General features: G+C 39.4%; 1 protein-coding gene across 1 annotated transcript in view; it reads right to left on the bottom strand.

The window, feature by feature from the left end:
• Nucleotides 1–25,331, bottom strand: part of LOC132992124 (astrotactin-2-like) — a 307,673-nt gene that overhangs the window by 207,078 nt on the left and 75,264 nt on the right. The window contains exon 3 of the mRNA XM_061061275.1: nucleotides 5,968–6,397. Coding sequence (XP_060917258.1) covers nucleotides 5,968–6,397 — 430 coding nt within the window. The remainder of the gene's footprint in view (nucleotides 1–5,967; nucleotides 6,398–25,331) is intronic.

Here is a 25,331-nt window from a genome sequence, read left to right as displayed (position 1 = left end):
CCATGCATGCATGAATATGTGTATGTAGGTATGAGCACTGCTGTTGTGATTGTTTTGTCAGCTGATGCAAAGAAGATAGTGTTGCCCTGTGTATGAAATTTGCAATATGAATACATTTTGACTTGACTTAAACTTGTGAAACACTATTTATCTTGTGTTCATCTGCTACTGCATGTTTACAATGAAGCACAGTATTGCCAACATGATTCGTTCTTAATAGTAAAGGTTGTTGTTGGTTGAAGTTAATATTGTTAAAATTGCTGATACTTCAGTACTTTGATATTTGTGTGTTACATTTCAATATCATGAGTTATTCAAACCATAAAATGTCACTTAATTTTGTAATTTGATACTAGCTAAAAAGTGTCAACCCTTAAAAAAAACTGTAGGTCTTTATTCATATGTTTAACACTGCAAAAAAATGAGAGAGCAGACAAAGAGCAGTGGAGATGACCGTCTCAATTGCACAAATAGATTGGCAACCTTGCAATACTGAACCAATGCCAATGTATTTGTGCATTGTATACAGTGGGCAGAAGTTTGCTTGCAATTTTGGGAATTAAAACAATAAGTTTCCCAATAATGCGTGCCTTGGACTTGTATTCTTGTTGCTATGGTATCAAAACAGGTAGACATATTTGTTGATTTTTACTAGTACCGTATCAAAATGTAAGATTCTGGTATCGTGACAACCCTACAAGAATGTAGGATGACTCAAAGTCATTACAGGATTTGACCGGGCAACACGTGCTACAGGCAGGAATGTTATCACTAGGAGATGTAGCTTGCTGCTTTTTGGAGAGGTATGTGTGATGTTGATAGCTGATCCCTGAGGACTAACAAGATTTTCAGCATGGAGCAAAGGGTTTTTCTGCTCCTGATTTACACCCTCCATGCTGCCCAATGCATTCCCAAAGCCACGGGAATCCAGCTGAATAGTGAAATTGACAAGCCTCATTTGTTTGGTTGTCTGTGTAACAAAAAGCCAATGTCATGCACAGCCCTGTGAGGCATATCCACGATCCCTCGGGGTAATACTATTGAGTTCAGTTGAATGGGGGGTTATCTGTCAGCAAGGACAGACAGATAAAGGATGACTGGTGTTTGGAGACTTCTGGGATGCCAAACAGGTGGGACAGGAGTTAATCAAGCATGTATTCAAATGTCTCACACAGATTGGGCAGAGGCTTCAAATTACATTGTTTTTGTTCTTTCTTCCGGAAAATGCCACATTGTTTGAAGGATGATGATATAAGGGCATGTCCAGAGCTGTGTGACAAAAATAAAACATACTATTATATCTTGTCGTCACATTAATTAACCATTTTAAACTAAAGAGTCCCAGTGTAACAAATTGCACTTGACTGCCCCCTCATCAAATTCAGTTTGACCCCTGAAGTAACCTATCAATCACTATCCATCTCTATAGCATAGAGATGGATCTCAAACTGAGCTTGTCAAGGACCCAATAGAAAACGCAAACTTGGCCTGGAAAGATGTCAATCAAACAGAAACCCTACTGTAGGCGCCATTATTCACATTTCAATCCCCTTTTCTTTCTCATAATTTCCCAGTTTGGGATTGATTGAGTCCATTCATCTATCCCTCCATCCATCCAGCCATTCATCCATCCATCTGTCGGTCTGGCTTTCTGTCTGTCCGTCCATCCATCCATCCATTAGTCCATCAATCTATCTATCCATCAAACCATCCATCCATCCATTAGTCCATCAATCTGTCTATCTGGCATTCCACCCCTATGTTGATCCATCCTTCCATCCATCCCTACCCCTATCCATTTATCCACCCATCTATTGATCCATCAATTTGTCAATCTGTGCATTGGTCCATCCATCTATCCATCCATCTGTCAATATGTGCATCAATCCATCCATAAATCCATCTTTTCCAACACATCGCAACTGTTTGCTTTTATTATTTTAGCCACTGACAGACTACAGAACCTGTTGTTTTGGTATTAGATACAGCTTTTTTAATATTTAGAGACTCCACATTTGGACTAAACAGAACTTAAATCAAATGATGTCTTACATTTTCATTTTTTTTTACGAAAATGGACTTAACAGATGGACTTAATTATATTAAATTTGGATCAAAAGCTCAACTTGCACATTCAGGACAAATAAGCAAATTAGAACATTGACCTATCTTTTGATACACGTGGCATCACTCAGGATAAATCTTTCATGTGTCTGTGCATTAGTATACATACATGTGGTAGTCCATACATTGTATTTGCTTGATGTGATATGTTGCTGCTAATTACCACTTTGCTTGGCTCCCTTTTTTGAACCATTTGTGACCTTTTTGTTGTCCGGAAATAATGGCATCATTAGGTGATTAGCCCAAGAGGCAGGCCTGCACAGCGAGAGCCTTGACCTCTACGCCCTCACTGCTTTACAGTATTTTTTCCTCTTCTCTAATCCCAGCGTTCTCCCTTCCGCTTGGGAACAGATCACATATTAACCTTCATCTCTTATCCTTGTTGCATAATTTCCTGTTAAATGAAGACTGCATTATTATCAACCATGGCAATATTTGGTTGGAGGGCTTTGAATGAAAATGTGCTTGTTTGATTTAAAGAATGAAATAGCCAACCAGCAAGAACAAAAACATTACAGTATCAATAAAGTAATGATCTTTGTACAATGGAACAAAAAAAGTTCTTATTTAGTTGGTTAAATTACTGTCATTTTGCAGCCTAAAACATAACTCCACTGCAAGGTCAGCACTAATAAGGCAGGTTACTGCATACCTTTTAGTGTTTGCTTATCCCTTAGTTAATCTGTATGCATGTTAAAAACTGGAAAATCAAGGAATTCATAAAAAGGCACAGAATTAGGGTGAGACTAATAAATATTTAAATTTAAGATTCATATCAGTGAGAGTCAGATAAAATAAAAAGTGTTTAAAAATAAAATGTAACACATTTTCAACCATTATAATAAATGGTACAGTGGGGATTTTAGAGTTAGTGGGGCCCTAGGCAAAAATCAATTGGGGGGCCCTCCAGCCAGGGTTCATCACCATTATTTCTGCCAGTGTCCCAATGTTTACTCCTATTCGTCTGTCTCCTTTTTCTCTCCTATAGACAGATAGTTCCTCTTCATTTTTCGTTTAGTTTAATTGACAAACTTTGGATTTCACAGGATATAATGCATGCAATGCTTAGCATAGCAATGTGAGTGAGTGCTGTCAGATGGGGCCCCCTTAGGGAGGTTTCCTACTGTCATTGCAAAAATTTCACATTTTGGGCCTGTGATTTGGTTTAAGTTTGTGAGTCCTCAGGGGCCCCCTACTGGTCTGGAGACCCAAGCAGTTGCCTGCCATGCCTGTTGACAAGCAGCGCCTCTGATTGTAAATGTTTATTTTATTATTTTCTTGTGCAATAAAGTCTTGGTTTTACTATTTTCAAGCGTCAAAAGCTTCAATGTACTTGAATGAAGAAGAAACACTGTCATAAAAACTTAAAAGAACAGAAACATGTATTGTACATGTATTAATTTATATTTATTTTTATCAAGCAATGTATAGTTGACTTCAGACAACTGTCATAATAAAGATATGTAAAGTGATAAATACTAAGAGTCTAATACGGCATGCAATGCTTACCCATTTCGCAAACCTCACCTATGAATAATTCAGTATGACATGAACCAGGGCACCCTCCAACTCTGCCAGAAACCCTTTAATTATTGAAGACTGACTGTGCAGAGGAGCACCCCAGGTTCAACAGGATGTGATATCAACAAATGCAACACAGCCTGAGATTATTACGTTTGGATGACTTGTGTCAGGAATCTCTTCAGCGAACAATTTAAAAGGTTTCACTCATGGAACTGTATCATTTTAGCCCTTGCTTGGAGGCCCCTTACTGTGTTAAGTACAGTTCATCAGGCCACTTGGAGGTTTGCACCCCTGAGAAAAGAGACAAAACTGAGCACCTCAGTTTTCAACTGTCCGCCAACTAAATGCCAAGCAACTGATTTAGCTAAAAAATACACCCTCCAATCAACTCAGCATTTAGTTTATTCAATTTAAATTAACAAGATAATTCTCCTCAAGTTTTCATCACTCACTAATTAGTTTTTATGCCAACAAGTTTGTTCTATGCAGACTCAAGTTATCAGGGCTTCCAGTGCAGACACAAGCAGGAAATGGGCCCAGCTTACCTTGGGAGCTGCTGATCAAATTTCTACATCACTATTATTCAGCCTGCACCTCCATCACTGTCTAGTTTGGATCAGGCACAAAACAAGACAGGAACTGACAAAAACAGACTGTCAAGGACTGCAAAATGAATCACTGCTGCCAACCTGCACTCTGTCCAGGACTAATACATGTCAAGAGTCAGGGAACTTGCAGAAAACATCACTGCGGATTCTTCGCACCCTTTTGTAGGGAATACAGAGGACTGTATAACAACCAGACACAGCAACAGTTTCTTTCCACAGGCTGTTGCTCTGATTAACAGTTAACAGCAGTCAGAGTGTCAGGAGCAATACCTGGGCAATAATAATTGGACACAAACATCCTAATGTTTCATGTTAAAGCCAAATTTCATTCATCCTGAATTTACTCTTTCATTTCTATTTTGTTTGCGGTTTGTGCACGTAAGACGCAGCAGTAAATGACAAATAAATAAACTCATATATTGCTCATAAGACTGTGAAAAGTAAAGATATGTCTCAGTCGATGGTATTATTTTAAAAATCTAATTTCAGACTTTTTTAAGGACCGAAGGGAACCCTGTAATCTCCTAGGGATTGGTCTTAATTTTCGAATATTTGAATAGTCATTTATTTCTAAAAAATCTGAGTGTTCAATCAACTTCTCTGACATTTTTCTAAATTTTTTAACTGACCTTGTTGCAATGCGATGCCACTGATCATTTACTAACCACATTGTTAACTAACTAAATGATCAATTAATTTAACGTTTCTTATGTCAAAATTACAGCGATTGTGATGCCAAATCTGTTAGCCTGTTATCTGTTAGCCTGTTATTATTGCAAGTGAATATCGAACCACAACTGCTTGTAGCCCCAGACCAGTAGGGGGGCCCTTGAGGGCTCATAAAACTTAAACCAAAGCAGTGGCCCTTAATGTGCAAATTTTGCAATGACAGTAGGAAACCTCCCTAAGGGGGGAACCATCTGACAGCACTCATTGTCAATGCCCTTCAAGGCAAATTGTGCTTGCATTATTGCTGTGAAAACCAAAGTTCGACTATGAAAGTCAAAAAAGAAAAATGAAGAGGAGTCATCCGTCTACAGGAGAGAAAAAAGAGGAAGAGGAGTAAGCGTCAGCTGGCAGACGCGATGGTGATGCACCATGGTTTTAGGGCCCCCTCAGTTGATTCTTGCCTAGGGCCCTAACAGACTCTAGAATAACCACTAGTTCTGTGTATTTTCATTGAGAGGGATGTAAAAAGTAAGACTTTGTATATGTACACATACCTGTCCAATAGTGCTGATCCTGACTCAGACTCAGGTACTGATTCCGACACAGGTCATTCTTGATAACATGACTCACAGAACACAGGCTCCTTATCTCACAAACAGTGTGAAGTTAAGAAGTGAGTCACCCAAAAGTGCTTATTCGCGACAAAATGTAAGCAATACATGCTGTGCTACAGTATCAGGAACATGGGTGGGCTGGCCAGAGCCAAAGTGAACTGTCCAAGCTGGTCCATCTGGGGAGCTGGCACTGAGAGCCTTAACGGATGTACAAATCATGCTTGCAAAAGCAGGACAACTACCACTGAGCGCAACAGATTTTCTATGGCAGGAAGTGTATGCTGCAGAGTGATTGAGACAGAACCAGCATCATGCTGTTAATCCTCCAGCTATCGCATTATCAATCTCCATTATGTGCACACTGTGATCTGCATTTCCATTATTCTAAATTGTTCATAAAGGATAATGTATTTAGACAAGCGACTTACCTCGTTTATCAAAATTACGCTTGATCTCATTTTGGTTGCACATCATGTCAGTGTGTCCTCCGATGCCAATATTAACTCCATAGTCTTCCTGGCACTTCCCATCGTTCAGCTTGTTGTGGAGCTGGTTGGGCGTGGAGTTATGCGAGTGTCCACCGGGGTCCTCCTCGTCGCAGTCGTAGTCATCCAGAATGGGGGTCTCGCGGATCGGCATGCCGATGACGGAGCTCCCATGCTGGTGCGTCCCTCTAGAGCCGCGGTAGCTGTCCCTACCCTGGGGCCCCAGCAGCACAGAGGGAATGTAGTGGATCTCGTGGGTCGCCTCGGTGCTGGCGCTCTTCTGGGGGATCCGGCGACGCTTGCACCACCGGTGGCGGGTGTACAGGACGAGGGTGAAGAGGAGAATTAGGAGGAGGAGGGCGATGAGGCCACCCTGTGGGGGGAAAAAAAAAGCAGGATTAAAGATTGTGAGAGAGGGAGGCACAACAATTTGATAATCAGACTTAATTGTTAACGTCAATATTTCATGTGGTGCAAAATAACACATGCACATGATAGAAAATGGACTCCACCTCGAACAATAACAATTATAATCACGGCTCTAGTGCCAGTTATATTAGGTTGAACGCCAATTAGCACCATTTGCCAGCTTTTGAAGAGCTTTGGCAATCAGCACTTCAATATGTGAGAGTAATGTGAGGCAGCTAACAGAGGCCTACAGAGACAAAAAAATCATTTTGTGCTCAAACTGGAGAGATGTGCACTTTTTCAAATATAATTATCCAATATGGAAAACCAGAACAATCGTGAATATTGATAACCCAGCAGAGCAGACACAAACACTTGGTGGAATCTTGGTGTTAATGCGTTACTTTTAACGACAGCTGTCCTGTTCTATCGGAAAGGTATCCTTAAATGACTTCTTTCCCTGATTTCCGACTTTATCCACTATCCTATCTCTACAATGAATGTCTCTACATTTTTGCAGTGCATCCATAAGAGTGTCTTTTCTTGTCTTTCTTTCAAAGCAATTTATGGATGCTTGCTGAAAAGGGCCATCAGAGATACTGATATCCCAGGAACGTGTCAGTCACAATAAATCAAAAAAACATCTTCACATCTGGTTGTTTAGATTCAGGGGAGATATAACTCCCCTGAATAGGCCCCCTCTTCAACCATCCCATATCCCTCTGGTGAGGCTCCTTTCTGGGTTTCTCTCATAGAGAAACAGCAGACTCAAGTTTGATGAAATCAACAAAGAAATGTCAGACAAGTACATTTTCCAGAAGCTTGACAAATACTAACAGGTCTGCTTTAAAATGTAATAAAGTTTCTAAGCAGTATTATAAGTGACATATAATAGTGTTATTATTATTAAGTTAAAATCATCTTTAATTAATTTGTTGTGCTATTTTTAGACTCTTTGAAGGGATCTGAAGTATTTCTTAACTTTTTTTAAGGACAACAGAGAACACGAGTGGAACACAGGACAGCCCTGTGGTTGGACGGCATTAGGAAGTAATTTAGGGAGGAAAATAAAATTGCAGTGGAGCGCAATTTTGGAGCTCCGGTTCTCAAAATCAGCACTTAATCAGCATATTATCAAAAGTCAAAAATTGGGACCCTGCAAAAAATACAGATATAGAAATGGACACTTTTGTTTGTATAGATTTTGGCGCCCCAGTGGACAAAAAGGCACCTCTAATCTCTTTGCTGATTTTGTCCTATACGTGAGTAAGCAGTTTTTTTTTGTTTTTTTTTTTACAAAGAATCCCAACCTTCTTCATTTTATGAGTCAAATGTGTCAGTAATAAAGAATCTTTTAAATTAAAAAAAAAAAGCATTTTCTACAGTGTACAGTTACTAACTTGATATGACACTTACGCTGTGGCACTGGTTTCAGGCATTAATCATGACCATATAGAAATGATCTACCTTCTCGCTGACGACGTTGTTTGTGTTAGTAGGTCATACAGAGGCATGATAATTCATTTCAGCCTGTTTCATGAACAGGAAAAAAATTCTTCAGAGGAGCTTTAATATAATCAAACAATGCTTTAACTGTACAGCTACTTGTAGGCGTTGGACTTGATGCCTGCTAATGTGTCGACTCCCCTACATATATCATCTCTCCAGCACTAATATAAAGAAGTTATTCTCTTAGTTTCACTGCTGCATCTGCACTCACATCTGTAGAGCATCACACACACTTATGCCTCAGGGTTTCTTTGCTATTTTAGCCCTTCCTTTTTTCCACAAGCCTCTACTATGGTGCCTTAAAGTTACCAAGGAGCATTTCCCCATTCCTCCTTGGTTCATTCAATATCTCACCATCACAGAAACATCAAACACCTTGCCACATATGGTGTGGCTGATAAAGTAAATCCATATGCACAGACAGAGTGTTGGGAAGAAAGAAAAGAGAAGGGCATGACTCATTCTTTGATTTTTCTTTTTTTCCACAATGACATTCAATAGGTGAGACGTAGTATTTGATTCATCCAGACATGGCAACTGACAGGTGATATATTTGTGATGTTGCACAGCAATGCAGCATCAGCAATTTTACTAGCGCATATTCAAAGATGTGATATTCAAGCACACGTGCATGAACTCCGGTCACATAGGGAAGGCGTTGGCACACACACACACACATTGCACAAACTAAATCACGACGGAATAATAAATAAAATCCACAAGGGGTCATTCATCACAACATTTAAAATTCCATCTTCATGAGGAAAAACAAACCCCGTTGAAATTATAACTCATGCACTGCCGGGTGTCCATAAATCAAACTACGCTGAGAGGAGAGGCGGCACGGAGAGGACTAGTGCCACGGACAAACTTGTTCATTAATCTCCGATAGGATGGCAGCTTTGCAGAACTGCAGTCCAGAAAAACTCCCCGTAGTCTGCACTCCTACATTAATTCCCTCTGAAGAATAGCAAAAGCGTACCAAGGCTTATGTTTCATTTCTAGCAGCGGGAGTGATAATGGAGTGACATTGTGTTTCTCTGCAGCACATCACTGAAAAATTGATGATGTAGAATTGCAATGAAAAAGTTGAAGTCTCAGTTTTAAAGTAATTCTCCCGTTAACAGCCGAAAAAAAAACAAGGCGGAAATATTTTCTGGGGCTCTGTGATGTCTTTATTGGTGTGAGCACTGCGGTAACACGTCAGTGGATTGTGACTGGAAAGTAAAGAAAGAATTATCCCTCTGTCATGGAAATGTTAAGTAATTGCACCTTTTACAATCCAACCATGCACTAGTTTGACATTTCAAAACCTTAATAAGCCTTCTTACATTTCAATTTGAATAATGCAGCCTTGGTACCAAAGTACTGCTTCAGTGCAGACAGTCGGAAGTCTTTGCAAAGTGCAAGCACAAGCAAAAGCGATGTCAGCTTTTGTCAGTTCATATCTGTTTATTTGACTCGGTCGCTGGCACATCAGTGCCCTTAAGAATCTCTCAAATTTCCTTTCCCGTCTCATCTCACAATGTTTTTCCTCCGCACTTCCCCTCCCTTCTCGCTTTTGTTCTCTCCCTCCTCCCTTCTCGATTACTTTGTGTCCCTCAGTCTCCATTCGCCTTCATGTTTGATCACATCTGTCGTCCACTCCTCAGAACAACAGCCATATAAATTTGCAGTGGCAGATGTAGCCATGAGGGAAAATGGGTTTTCTGTTTCGTCTTCAGACCCCTACAAATCCCTGCTGCTTTAGTCCCTAAGAGACTTCACAGGGAGGAGGAGAGCTGCTGGAAGCCCAATCATTTCACATCTTTTTTTTCTGAGTATAGGTTTTCTTCAGTCTGCGATACATATATATATATATTTTTTAGGGCGGCCCCTGGGAACTCTGTGATGCAAACATCAATCGCGAGTACCCTGAGTCGACTCTTATTTCATCTGTCAATTCTCAGCACCTTTGTTTTATAGCTGTGTCACTGTACATGGATTAATGCAGGTGCCACATATGGAAGGCTGGAAACTTGAAAAAGAAAGTCTAAAACAAAAAAAGACCTCAAACCACATAAATAATGTGATGGAAGCTGAGAAGGGTGGTTGACACTAAGGGCAGAGTGAGGCGAGGCCTGACTGCTCCAGCGATCTCGAGTCTAGAGTTGACAGTCGATGAAATCGGAACATCAGTTAGTTCTGGGGAAAGGCATCTCGAGTCTGCTGGCTGTTCCACCAAATCTCTGCTCTGGCAATGACCGTCAATGGAGCCATGGAAGCCGAAAAGAGTGGTAAAAATGTAACGCAGCTTATTGAGGCCATACAACAGTAGGAAAGGTAGCACGAGGCCATGCAGAATGAGGCCAGGTAGCACAGCTCAAGTTTGCAGGCTGCTCTGATGCTCTGCTCCTGGAATGAAAGATTGGTCCAGTGTTCATTCTGGCAGCTCTTTTACATTTAGTCCTCGTCTTTAATTGGAAATGCTGATTGGTTTAAGTCACATTATAGTCATTTAGTCATATTTAAAATCAATGACAAATCAAGACATTTGAGTCCAGATCAGTCAATAAAAAGTCTCTACATTCAAGTCAATACTTTTGGACAGCTTGTATTAGCTGATTTTCTTGACTCATTAACGCACGTAGAACCTTCAGCGTGTTACACAATAAACTGCATTGTCATATAAGTTAATATTACGTCAAGGAATATATGACTGCACTATCAATAATTGAAGTACTAACAGCTTCATTGTGCATTATGATATAACGAGGAATTAACTTATATCTTAAGTTATATCTTAAAGGTTCACAATGAAAGGGATTCAATGACAGTCTTTAAGGTATGAAAATAAAAATGTAGGCTGCTCAAGGTGTTTGGCACTGAACTGAAATTAAAGCCAAGTTGCCTTATAGTTGAAACAGGACGTATCTTGTCTTGGCGGCCGCCATGATAGTCAGAAAATGTTTATTGTTGCCAAGGAAACACCAGATGTTACGTCAAAGGCAGCTGCATAACTCCCATGATTCCCCGCCAGCCTTGAAGTCATCTTTTTGTTATTGTTTTGATTGAGCGCCCCCTGGCGGTGGAATTGACATACTGTGTGTTTAACTCCATGTTAATCAGCCAAATCAAATTCAACTGGAAATTCTGGAAGTTCTATTCAACGGTCGCATATTACTTACTGTGCATTTCCTTTTTCCCATAAATCCATTTGCAACTTATTTTATTGTTCCATCGTTGGTCCATTTTACCGCCCTAGCATTGTAAATGTTCCATCCTTTACTTTTTGCCCCAGCTTTTACCTCTCATTTCCCACCTTCCCATGTTCCCCTTTTTTCTCTCCCTTCTCTTCTCATGATAATGTTTTCTCTTTCCTTTTATCAAACCCTGCAGGGCTGGCTCACTACCATTTCATCTTTTCTCACATATTCTTTTCTCTGTTCTTTTACAGATTGAATGTCGAACTTGGCAAAAAAAAAAAAAAAACACACCTGCAATGAATTATTCAACGCTTTGGCAACGTATTTTCAACAGACAATACTAGAAAAATCCTCAGGTAAAACTATTACCCTGGTTTAGCAATGAAAGACATGTTGAAACTACAAGAGATGAATAGTACAGGGTTTCCCCTTTTTACTGGTGTATTGAATGGCTTCCAGTGGAAGTAAAGATGAACTCAACATCCTTTAGAATAGATCTAAAAATGTAGTGGAATGCTATGAATGTCTTGGTTATATGAAAAAAGGAGCTTTGGAAGTTTTTTTCCCCCAACAGATACTGTACTACATTACAGTAATATAGTATTTACTATGGCCGCATTGAAATAAAACAGTGTGATGAAGTATATGGGCTGGGTGAGAAAACAAAAATCAATACAATACATTTGGAAATATGAGCATAATACATTTTGGGAATATTTTTTTTTTCACCAAAAACGCATTACCGTGAAATTCCCAACTCCATATGAGAGAAATAATCAGGATATGTTATCATGGCTGGCTCAGATAAACAACATTATGCGTCTTAGCTGTTTCCAGAAATGTGTTTTCTGTGGCCATTGGCGTTGTTAAAGTTACAGTGAGACAAAAGAGTGCTTCTTAAGCAGGACACAGTCTGAGTGAAACAGGCTATGTGTAAGCATCATTTGACCACAAGACTTGACTTTGAGGTAAAATGTGAAATTTCCAGAGTAGATGTCCCACTTTATCACCAGTCTCTCAGACCAAAACAAAGCTTTTATTTGGCCAAACTTCCGCTGTCCTTCAGCACACCCTCCTCCCCTCCACCTCCAACCTTCATTGTTCCAACCTAGGGGAGCGTTTGTAGAACTCATGTTTTTTTTGTTTTTTTTTCAGATAGGCAGTCCAAAGATGAATTTGTTCTATTTATTTATATTTTATTTTAGAGCAAACTTAATCTTTTGTTAGGTTTTGAGAGCCCATTGGTTTTACTGGAATTGTACTCTTGTAACAAAACCTCTGCATTTTTCTGCCACTATGAATGGAGAGGGAATGGGCTCAAGTAAAAAAAAAAAAAAAACATGTTTTAGCCACCGAGTGACAAATAAACAAGCTAAAGGAAGTTCTATCCCGTCAGTGTGACAACAGAGCTGAGAACAACAAACCCAGAGGGAGTTTGACTTCACTCTTGTTTTAGAAAGTCATGATATATTTACTTGGGACATAAAAGGGAAAGAAGCTTGACAGTGAAAGTTACCGGGATGTGAATCCAACAACATCCGAGTGAGACAATAGTTGAGTCACTAAAATAATCTTTATGGACGTAATAAATTATCGAACAGTTTATATGGCCACTTTAACTTGGGACACCATTATTGCTATTGTTACTACTTGAAGAAGAAGAGTTAAGAGGTTAAAAAAATCCACCGCAAAGCCTGTTTAGACCTGACCATTAAGCTTGATAAAAGGGAATGTGAATTAAAGATAATCAATCACTAATTAAATAGAGACAGCCCCAAGAGTGTGCTGATGAAAGAAGTAGCAAAATGCACAGTTGGGGTTTCTTAAGGCTTTTAAAAAAGCCATGCAATGCAGGAATGCATTGTTTTGTGTTGGTCATGATACAACCTGTTATCTATAGGCATTATAATGTAAATGTGATCACTTGTCTGGTAATACTGTTCACTCATTTCAAGCAAAGGGTTGAGTCTGAGAGTTGAGTCATCTGTACTGGTTACACAACTGGTTGTCTTAACTCATAAGACTATAAAAATGTTCATTATTTCAATACTTTTCAATGCATTGGTTTTAAAACCATAATGATCAATAGAATCAAAAAGTAACAAAGCGTTGAAACCCTTCATAGCTACAGTCATATTTTTAACCAAAAGCTTTAGTGAGCAAATTAGAGAGCACTGTCTAATTAGATTTTTTGGGGGTAATTAATACAAGAAATGACAAGGGATGCATTGGTCCAACATCGGTATCGGCCCTGTTGACACACATGTTGTAATGTAACATGTAATGTTTCATGAGCTGATATCAGTAGCCAATGTTTAATTGTTGTGCCAAATCAATTTAATGCCATTCACCTTAAACCCAGGTAGGCTCACCTACTTAAGGGGCTACCTGTTGGAGCTGAGGCGCTTAGAGCCAGAGCCAGCGCAGGTATCCCTCCTCACTAAAACAAGCAAAGAGAATATGAAGAAAAAGAGGTTCAAGAAGAGGGATACGGAACAGGCTAAGGAGGAGAGGCAGCCGGAGACCTCTACCTGCCATAACCCTATCAAACGTGCGGTCGCTACGGAATTAAGCTGAGGAACTTTCCACTCTCGATCATGTTCGATCTGGATTATCTTCAAACCAGCCATTTCTGTTTCACAGAGACATGGCTGACTGGGGTTGCAGACTTTCATATGGATGGCTTTTTACATCATTCGCTTTGACAGAGATATGGCGAAAAAGGCGGAAGTCAACTGGGGGCAGGCTCTGTGTGGATGTCAACTGCAAGTGGGAAACACACTTCATAGTGAGGGAGACCGAGTGCCGTAAGCACTATGAACTCATGACTGTGTCCTTCAGATCACACTATTTACCCCAACAGTTCTCTCAGATTACTGTCATTTTAGTGCATGTGCCAGGGCCTGATTGTTGTTTGTAGCAGTCCCCTTTTAATGTCTGTACTTCATGTGGTGTTTGAATTTAAGTTATATTTATTGTTTTATAATTTCTGTTATTGTTAAGACAGACAATACAGTTTAATCTAATGCTACTGATTCGGAGAAGAGGTTTTTTATTAGGCTAAATAAGGTGACTGCTGAACAAACTCTGACTTGTTTTCATTGTCAAACATGAGAGAAATTGGTGCCATTGTGGTCTTACATCATAATAAGTCATAAAAAAAAAGATATCGGAATCAGCAATCTGGTCAGTTCAATCTGTTTCAAACATCGGCTTCTTTATTAGGGCTGTGCTAAAAAAAATTCATATGGCAATATATCGCCATGTGCTCCCTGCAAATACATGTATCGATGCAGATGTTACAGCTGTGATGACAGTTTGGAAAGACAGTTGCCCTATGGTGCAGTTAGCAAAAAGACCATAGCCATATCTCTGGGATTAAAATATTTTAATGTATTTCTATGATCTCTGAGGACCTGAATTGAAGTGTTTTAAAATGTACGATCCTTAATATGCCTCTACTGTTATTCTCAACAATAAAGAACAGCTGTTGTAGTCTGTGTAAGACATGGTCATTATCCAAAATCAATGTATATCACAATATGTATCGTATCGTGATACATATCGTATCGTGGGGTTGTTGGAAATACACAGCCCTAGTCTGGATCGGCCCAATCGGTGCATCTCTAGGATTGACCCAATAATGGTTGGCTAGTACTTGTTGTTGTTGTTGTTGTTGGTACTGTAGGATCGAATCAGGTATCGATATCATTCCATTTTGACTTGAATCAAAGTTTAAAAATCTGTGACAATCCTATTAGGTTCCACAGAACAGTAATCACAGTAGAGTCTGCATTTGACTAGTTTTGGTTGTTTTGTAAAGTGAAGCAAACATAACTGTTAAAACATTTTGCAAAAAGAGAGGAAACATCTTCAATGTGTCTGTGTAAATGTTTTTGCTGTGATATTATTCCTGCATGTTTATGCAGTCATATTTTTCTCTGCCATGTGACACTCATTTTGATGGCATTACATTTACTGAGGACAGAAATAAATCTGTCAACATGGATCGCTCCGATTTGTCACCTTTCTTTGCCTCTTTCAGAAAAAAAAAAAAAAAAAGAGTCACTGAATGGCTGATGTCTGTACAGACGTTTTGCCTCATTTTGTGTTGAAAACAAACAAAGTGAGCAGTATGAACTCCATAACAGCAACATAAACTGGACTGGAAGCACCACACTGAGGCTGTCTACAAGAAGGGTCAGAGCAGACTCTACTTCTTGAGGAAGCTTAGGTCTTTTAATGTGTGTAGCAAAATGTTACCCATGTTTTATCAGACTGTTGTGGCAAGTGTCATTTTCTTTGCAGCCGTCTGTTGGGGCAGCAGCATCAGGGCTTGTGACTCTAAAAAGCTTAACAAGCTGATTAGGAGGGCTGGCTCTGTGCTGGGGACTGCTGTGGAGCCCCTGGAGGTGGTGATGGGGAGAAGGATGATACAGAAACTGTTGAACATTATGGACAATAACATGCATCCCTTACAAATCTTGTGTGAACAAAAGAGTGTTTTTAGTGGGAGGCTACGGCAGCTAAACTGCAAAAAGGACAGATTTTTTTACCAACTGCAATTGCACTTTATAACGACTCCTCTTTAAGTAAGGACAGAAGACATTTAAACTTTTAAACTTTAGCCTGAGTTTCATATATCATATATCAAACTGTACTGTGGGCTCATGTTTTTTTGTATGGGTGGGATATGTATGTATATATGTGTTGTGTTGTGTTGTGTGTTTGTATGTATGCTGGCTGCTGGAACACCTACATTTCCCTGCTGGGATGAATAAAGTATATCTTATCTTATCTTATCTTATCTTATAGTGACTATCATGAATCTGTCTTAAACTTGTGCGTAAATGGTTGAGTCACTACTAAGACGTAATAATATTCTCTGTAAATGTCCAAACTCTGAAGAGATGAGCTGCATTTAATGCAGACTGAAAATGCAAACATTGGAAGCGTTGCACGGTACAACTGCTGGTTAGTTTAATTCATCATCTGTTTGAATATGTGTTGGCAGTATCCCCTTATTCAGGCTTTTAATTGAACTTTTTAATATCTATTTGTTTTATAATCACAGGACTGTGCTTTCATTTTGCTGCTATATCCAAAGAAGGACCATTACATTTCTTACTGTGGTGTTTCCTCATTGTTAAACAAGATTAATGATATTGTTTTCTCAGTTCCTGGCTTTATTTCTTTTTTTATTGAATGTCTTTACTGTTTTGTGCTCCATTAATTAGAGTCAACTATGCATTTACTGCTTTGTGTGTGTGTGTGTGTGTGTGTGTGTGTGTGTGTGGATGGTTATTTGGTGTGAAGCACTTTTTCGCTGAGTGAAAATACTGCACAGGTAAACTGTTCTGAAATTGATTGAAATGATCTGGGGAAAAAATAATATAGCCAAATAATTTGATAATACATAATTGTGTAAAGCAACATTGTGGTAACAACTGTTTGGGATCTACGGAAGAGGATTAGGACCACTTAAAGAAAAAAACTTTGGGTTGACTTTTTTTTTTTTTAGAATTCTGACTTTTTTCCAAGAATTCTTACTCTGAGAAAAAAGTCTGAATTCAGGGGGGGGAAAAATCAGAATTTTTAAAGTAGATTTTAAAGAGATTAAAGTAAGAAAAAAGAAAGCAATTTTTTTTTTCCCAGTGGCCTTAATCCTCTTACATAGGGATGCAATATCAACTTAAAAAAACAAATCACATAGAAGATACATCGCTCCCAAAGGCACATTTATTTTTTATATTGTCATATATATAAAAAAATCAAATCAGGTGTTGTGCTCCTATTTATTTCATAGAAACATTGATTTATTTCTGTTACTCTTTATCTTGCATTATTTCACTACTCTCTACCTTGTGTTCATTCCAAATACACATTTAATTAAAAGAAAGCAGTATGCGTTGTGCCTGAGTGGCATCTGGTTATAAAGCAGCAAACAAACATTGCATTAATCTAATGGATAACAGTGCCACTTAGCCAAACCCTCAAACTGAATACAGTTCTTTACAAGCCACCAAAGTTTGATGGTTTATTATGCTTATCCACTCTCTCACCTGGTTCAAAAGCTCCTGTGGAAAATGAAAATATGAATAGAAAAATGACATTTCATAAAGACTTTGGCGGAATAATGACTCATTTATAATCCCAATGATCTTATTTTATGCAGCGAAATAACACGACTCAGAGCCAACACATCCGACACATGCTCTGTGGTTTAGCCACCATCTGTGCACAGCGGAGTTCGCAGATTACTGAACCCTGCTAACAAACCACCTCCTGCTACCGAGGGAAGACTGGACAACAGCAAGCTTTAGGGTATTCTTAAGAGAACATACAACTTTTGAATTTGTCGCTTTAGGGGATAAATTAGGAACAAAAAAACAACAACAGATAACATGATTTTATAGCTAAAAACAAAGTCACAGATGACAAACGTGTTAGAATTAGATACCTGATAAAAAGCTAGCAGGCACAGGTGACCACACATGGACTACCATCATATAAACCATTATACACAATGTGCCAGGCAACAACCTCCAAGTCAGGACAAGTCCTCCCCCTCTCTTTGCAACTTTTTCCTTTTTCCTGTCACCACCTTTTATTTGTCTACCTCCCACTCTTCCTTACCTTACCGTCCCCCGCTGCCGGTGTTGTATCTGTTTCTCCCATCCCTTCTTCCCCCAGCGGGAAGTTAAAGTGGCATGTGCTCTAGCATCTGCTCCTCATTCTCTCTGTCCAACTAGAAGTCGCAGCGTGAATGACAGGACTTGGCTCGCTGGGTTATGTTTCCACTCGGCTAATTCACCTTGGAGAAAGCATGCCTGTCCATTACCTGGACTCATACCTGGGAGAAATAACTGCTTGTCCTTCTCAAAGAGCAGACTGGTACTAGAAGTACATCATCTGTATTCTTAAGATGGGAGATTTTTGGTGTAGATGTTGTGTGATTTTGCTTTAACTACTGTAGAAAACAGGCCCAGTTGGGCCTTTCCTAGTCATGCAATCAAAGAATAACTGAGGTGTTCTGAGCGCCAAACATATACAAAGAAAAAAATCGAGCATTATTCTGCTTAAGAAAATAAATGATTGGATATTATAGTGGAAAATAAACACAATATATTGGATAAGTGTTTGATAACTGCATTTGAGGGATCATAGCAAATAATGTGTAAATATATATATATATATATATATATATATCTATTCATCTCTACAGATTTCATAGATCTAAGAAAGATATCGGCCAATATAGCGGCATCAGTTTTCTTTTCTTCCTAATATCGGTATCTGCACCACAAATCCCATATCGGTCAGGCCCTGGTTTATTTTACTTATTTTCCCTGTTGCTTTGCTTTTTTCCTGAGTAGACCTTAAAAAATAATTTATGTTGTGTTGTTATTCCACAAAAAAGCACCATAAAAAAAATAAAAAATCAAATCAAATACATGTTGTCTCAATTTTTTTATGTGGCATTATTTGATAAAAAGAAATAATTTATTCTGCAGCCACTGAAAATAATCTAAAAAGTCCATAGCCTCGGCTATCTAAATCACCAGAGAAATTACATTGACCAAAAGCCCGTACCTAATCATAAAATCTGATTACACTGTGATTGAAAAGTGAATGAAAATCTCCTGGAGCTTAACTGGAAAGCACTGGGTCGACCTTTCCATTTTGTTCCCACTCACCATGGGAACTAATACATATCTCCATCATCTCCGTGGTGTTCTATCCCTTCATCACTCCACCTCTCCATCCGCCCCTTTTACATGCCATGATGCACTACCCCACACAGGGAGAAGATTGGAGGGCAGATAATGCGGTACTGAGCCCTGGCTTTTTGAATTATAACACAGAATTAGGGCTGATTTGCTGGTGTGTTGCTCCCGCCCACACAATATACCTTTCTCCCAGGCTTTTTCTATCCTCAGCCAATGCCCTCCGCCCTCCACCCTCCACCCTCCACCCTCCATCCACCAAACAATAAGACTGTTTCAGCGTCTCGAAGCTTGGGGCATTAAGAAGAGGTCAGCACTATATATTGCAATTTATTTGTAGATATACAGTACATGCAGCACTTGCAGAGCCAAAACCCTAAGAATAAAAACACCTTAATCAGACAACAACAGTGAAGTTATTTTGATCAGGAACACATTAGAAATGTTCCTGAATTAAAAGTTGTGACCTTATGACTCGACTACTTAGCAAGGTATGATACGGTACAATACGGTGTTAAGTAGGATAAAAACAGATACAGTATGAAACGATACAAAACGATACGTGCGATACAAAACGATACGTGCGATACGGTATAATACAATACGATAAGATACGATACTCTACGGTACTATACAATACAATACAGTACTATACGGTACTGTACCGTACAGTACTGTGCGATACGATACAATATGGTACGATACGATATAGTTAACACTTTGCTAAGATATCAAACAATAGGGTTAGATATCACGTGATAAAATACCACACAGTTGGATCGGAACGGTACTATATAATACGCTACACTCAAATGTATTTATTGATTTACTTATTTTAAGATTTGTTTAGGGGCTTTATGCCTTTGTTCCGGAGACACTGAATAGAGTATGAAACCAGGGAGTTAGATTGGGGGAAAGACATATGGGAAGGGAGCAAAGGGTCGGACTTGAACCTGGGCCGCCTGCTTGGAAGACTATAGCCTTCATACACACAGACTCACACTCTACAACCTTACCTGGCCCCCTCAGGTCATCAGGTGGAGGTCTTTGAGCCATACCCAGAGTTAGATCAAAGTCCAAAAGAGGGGGCCTTTAGTTACTGTGATCCCTGCCCTGGAACAAGCTACCTGTTGACCTGAGGTCCAAAACGACTGTCGGTACTTTTAGAGCTAAACTCAAAACCAAAACTTTATTCTCCCAGGCATACAAATAGTTAATTTTTGAATGTGTGTGTGTATAATTTGATCACTTCTGTGGTTGTTAATGTTTGCTTTGTGGTGAGTATGATTTAATTGATTTGATTTCTGTATCGTATTCATGATTGTGGAAACGATTTTTTGGTTGTATTTAACCTCAATGTAAAGCACATTGAGCTAACCGGTAATTAAATGTGCTTTATAATAAAAATGCTATACATGGAGCACGACCTAACCACTATCTGCGCCCACTATGTTTGTTATTGTTTTTTAAATAGCATCCTACAGTATTGCAGATTGTTAATACTATTGAATTATTGCCATTATGTCCTGTAAATAGTGAATGCTGAGAGCACGACAACAATTACATCGGTTTTGTTCTATAATAGAGAAAACAGGACCACAGCATTATGACTCATGTAGCTAAGGGCAGCGTGGTTGAGAGTGAGAACATCAGTATTTACTGAAATCTCCAGGGGCATTCAGTTAAACATTTTCCATTATACCACCCAATGGGCAATTCAAGGTATAATCAAACTTAAATTAGTTTGGCCTCCTGTAAGGACAGAAAACACATTTTCGTAGTCTGAACACCCCGTTTGTAGATACAGATGATTCATATTAAATTAAGCTTTTTGTTCCTTTTATTTATAACTCTTGGCTTGGCTAGGTATTTTTTGAACATTACAAACAAACAATTAAAGAGCCCACCACACAGATTCCCACCATGACTTTTATTTGATATAATTACACTTCATGAGTTGCATTTAAAAAGTAAATTGGTACCTGAATAGTGGGGAAAGAAAAACTGATGACTGACTGCATCAGTTTGTTACCCATGAGGTCATCCCCTGAGGAGAAGCTAGATTTTAATACAAATAAAAATAAACAGTGTACATTAAGAGAACAGCTAGCATTTGTTTGTTTCCCCCACCATTGTAATGGGGCCATGGGTATATTCCTCAGTATAATGACATCCCATGATGCTCACTGTTTGCATGGTAACCAAATATAATTGCCTGATGACCATGCACCGCTGCTTGCTCATTACTGTGGCAAATTAGTGCTGCTGGAGAAAAAAAAGAGATACCACCCCATCCTAGCCGCACTACATTACCGCTTTTTTATTTGCTTTTATAAAGAGATGAATGATATCAGCACACCGAGGCAAATGCAAGCAGACTGTAAGCACACAGACGCCTGGGATGGTGACATTTCAGAGAAAGAAAAGTGATTAGAAAGGTAATGCCAATATTTGCAGTAGCCTCACAAGGGGGCTGTATAAGCTTTGTACAGCTGTTGGTAACAAGGCAATAAGAGGGCCTTGGACAATGAGGCCCTTGGGGTGACTTTGATTGAGAAAAAAGGAAGTGCTGAGGAGTGAAAGGGCCAGGGAATGGATTTTTTTTCTTTTCTAAAGATACAGGCATCCGACTGTGGACAATGGTGTATACTTGTAAAGAGCAGCATTGGAGGGGGGATAACCATGGACAGATTGGACACACATACAGGGTCATTCTGTTTCCACCATACTGCTTGGAGGGGGGCTGTATTTAAAAAGGAAAATGTTGTCTGAGGCTCACAAGGATTACTTCGATTGTTCTCATTGCAGTCACAATTGTGTTGTGTTTAATAGAAAACAGAATAAACATAAGATTGCAGTGAAATGCATGAATCCCTCTCCACCACAGAAAAGAAATATCCCTGCCTTGAAAGCCGGCGGGCGAAATTAAGCTATGTGTGATTATAGGTGTTTTTATGTGTGACTGTGTGCTTGCGCCCGTGTACCTCCATCAGAGGCAGCTGGGGCCTCAGCCCTTGTTATATTCCCTGTCGTTTAGCTCGAAAGTGAGGCCTTTATTTGTGTCTGCAGCTGTCGGCCAAGTGCTGCCACAACAGCTTGCGCGAGTAGAGCTGTCAGCGAGCACCAGGAGCTGAAGGGGGGGGGGGGAGAGAGAAGGTAGACTTTGTCCATTCATGCCAGATGCAATCAAAAACTCACTTTCACCCTCTCCAAACCTATCTCTGGACTCAGCCATGTTTCTCATATCACTGCAACGTCTCCTCACTTGGCTGGCAGCTCGACAAAACACACATTTCATGCAGTACAGAGTGTTAGTATTGACACTTTCTTCCATGTCGGCACAGTGTTGAAACAGGAGTATGTAGGAAACATGTCAGTCTGTCTTTTGGGAACACTGGAGGGAGTGAGATAGGAAATAGAAATACAGCAGTGACAACTTTGTAATACATTCAGATCACTCTCTAGAAAATGCTAATAGATAACAGAGGTCTGCATAACACTTCCAAGGCCAATTCAAATAGCACAGATGTTCCCAATTGGTGCTTGAGTCATTAATGGTTGGTAGCACAACACATCTGCTATCATTAGCACTAAGGGGAGGGAAAAACAAGCAGTTCAAATATACATTAATGGGAAATTTCCCTAAGACTTTAATCACTGGGCTTGGAGGGGCCATTAACAGAATAGCAGGAAAAGGGATGAATCAATAGTGAGGTATAGAAGCAGACGAAGTCACTTGTCTGCCAACTTAAGGTAGTTAGTATGGCAAAGCTTGGCGTTGTTATCTCAAGAGCTCGTAGAGGTTAATGAGATATGCAGTTGGGATGGTCGAATTCCCAACAGTAAACATCTCTGAAGTCATTCGTCGATATATAAGAAAGCGTCTCAACTAAATGTACTCATTTGCCAGCACTGAGTGTCCCCTGACTTTCAAACAGAGCATCTACCTGAGTTAAGTAACAGTAGTTTATGCTCATTATTGCACATGAAAGTTCCAGGGAATGGCTAAGAGAGACGATTCTGCAAACAGTATGTGGAAAAAGAAACATGGGAATAAATGTATGACCTAGATTATACCGATTCTTTGAAAGTTAAATAACTATGAAACTTTTGTCCCCTTTACCATTATTCCCAATTTTGTCCATTAGAAATGTTTATTACCAAACAAATCTCCTCACAATGCTGTAGTGACAACTAAATTACACAACAACCCAACAACATAAGATGGCTGGGGTGGATGGCCAGATCCCTTTCAATACTTTTATACCCTATTCTTCCCGCAAAAAGCAACAACAACAAAAATGCGGTGATGTGATTCTAAGGTCATGTCATCCACCACTACTGCTAGTGTTGTAGTCAAGACCAAACTAACCAAGACCAAGACATACCGAGACCGGAGTGCTCTGAGACCCAGACAAGTCAGAGACATTTAGGGATCGAGACCAAGTCAAGACCGAGACCAAGGTAGGGTGAGACAGAGACCATAAATATCACTGAAAAATCAACATCCTGTGTGTAGCGGGCGTGCAACTCGCTTAGACTGTAACACCGGGAAGGTAGCGGCCGTAACCGGTAGTTAAAAATTAAATTATGAATTAGTGAAGTTATTTGAGTTTTCTTCTAATCACAGTGATGACATGGAAAAATATCAGCGGTGGTCTTGACCAGTCTTAATTTAAAATCTTGAGTCCACCCAGTCTGAGACAGAGACAAGACCCAGTCAGAATGTTTTCGATTCCAAGACGAGAACGAGACCTTCAAGATTTCAGTACTACAACACATTTGAAACATGAGACTGTATTTTCCGTCAAAAACAGGGATGGGGATCATCAAGTTTGGATGCTGCAGTCTGGCTTTTAGAATGAAATGCTGATTGGGATTAGATATTTGTAAAGACGCATCATTTGTAATTGTTTTGTTAAATGATGCTTAACTCTACAGTTTACGCAAATTGCTTGATTTGATTTTCCCTGAACAATGCATCAATTAAAAAGGTATTAATCTCAATCACACTCATGCTAACACGCACACGTACTTAAATGGTAAATGGACTTGGGTTGGATAGCACTTTGCTAGTCTTCTGACTACTCAAAGCACTTTTACACTGCAAGTCACACCTACCCATTCACATCCATTGATGGCATAGGTTGCTTTGCAAAGTGATCATCAGAAGTAACTAATCCCATTTATATACATTCATACAAGGCTGGTGAAGCAGCGCAAGCAATTTAGGGTTAAGTGGACAGATTGGACATGTGGCAACTGTGTGGATCAAACCCAGGACCTTCCAGTTTAGAGACGACCAACTCTACCAATTGAGCCACAGCCGCTCCCACCCACACACACACACATTGCAAAAAATATAATAACTGCGGAAAAAGGTGCAATATTTCACGATTTTAAATGAATTATGGATGTTTTTAGAGTTTGTATCATCTTATTTTCACTAACAACTTCACTGATATGTGCACATTGTTTTAGAATGATTCTATGAAATCATGTAAAAAAGTGTGTTCACATGAAAACAAGCAGTCAGAAGAGCATGCACCATCACAGTTATTCAATTATCATCTCCCTTCAGTAGCAGACTTTCCTTTTGTTACCTGAACTCATGGTCTCCATCGGTAACTGTTACCCAGCAACAGAACAGAGGAGAGCAGGTGAGTGAATGGTCAGAAAGAAAAGGGAGAAAGGACAAAGATAGGAGGGATATAAACCACTTCTGCCTGAGTTTGTCTCTATTTTTCGTGTCCTCTTCTCTTCCACTTGCGCTACAACGGGGAGTCTAAAGGGAACTCATTTGCTATGGTCATGACACTTGCCCAGTCAAACAAGAGCTCTATAACAATGGTTTGTGTTTTCAAGCATGCACGTGCTGTGTGTGTACAAGAGGGACAGGCAGATTATGTATGTGGTGCACATCTGTGTCTGAATGTCCTCTGAACGGAGAAGAATAAATGTTTAGGGAACAGTCCAAACAGTATCACAGTTGTCGAATATATTATCTATTTAAATACGTTTTTGAAAAGTATATTACACACTAGATCCATAAGAAACCTACTGAACAATCGCATTCTTTTATGCATATGTACATAGTATTTGACTATTTCCATGTCTGCACTTGCAACTCAAACAGTCCCACATGTAATCATGCACAGTATTGTTAAACATTTAGGAGTGTTCAAACTGCCTACGAACTTCTGTATCAAAGCAATTAAACTGGTACCAGTGTTCCTTTTGGCAGCTATTTTAGATTTCATCTTTTTGAAGACAAAAATGCTTCTTAGTTTTAATCACATTTGAATATTTTTTACCTTATAGTTTTAGGCTAGCTTAAAGGAAAAATGTGCAACTTTTTGATCCAGTTGATGTTGCCCTTTTGCACTAGCATGAAACCAAAACAAACTGCTGTTTGGTGACACCTCCGTCCTGCAAACAGCCTCCACTCTCCTCCAGTGGCACACCACAAACCCCCCTC

The sequence above is a fragment of the Labrus mixtus genome, chromosome 17, assembly GCF_963584025.1.
Source record: "Labrus mixtus chromosome 17, fLabMix1.1, whole genome shotgun sequence".
NCBI classification, from domain to species: Eukaryota; Metazoa; Chordata; class Actinopteri; order Labriformes; family Labridae; genus Labrus; species Labrus mixtus.
The sequence above is the reverse complement of the archived record's forward strand: the minus strand, read 5'-3'. Positions and strand labels throughout refer to the sequence as shown.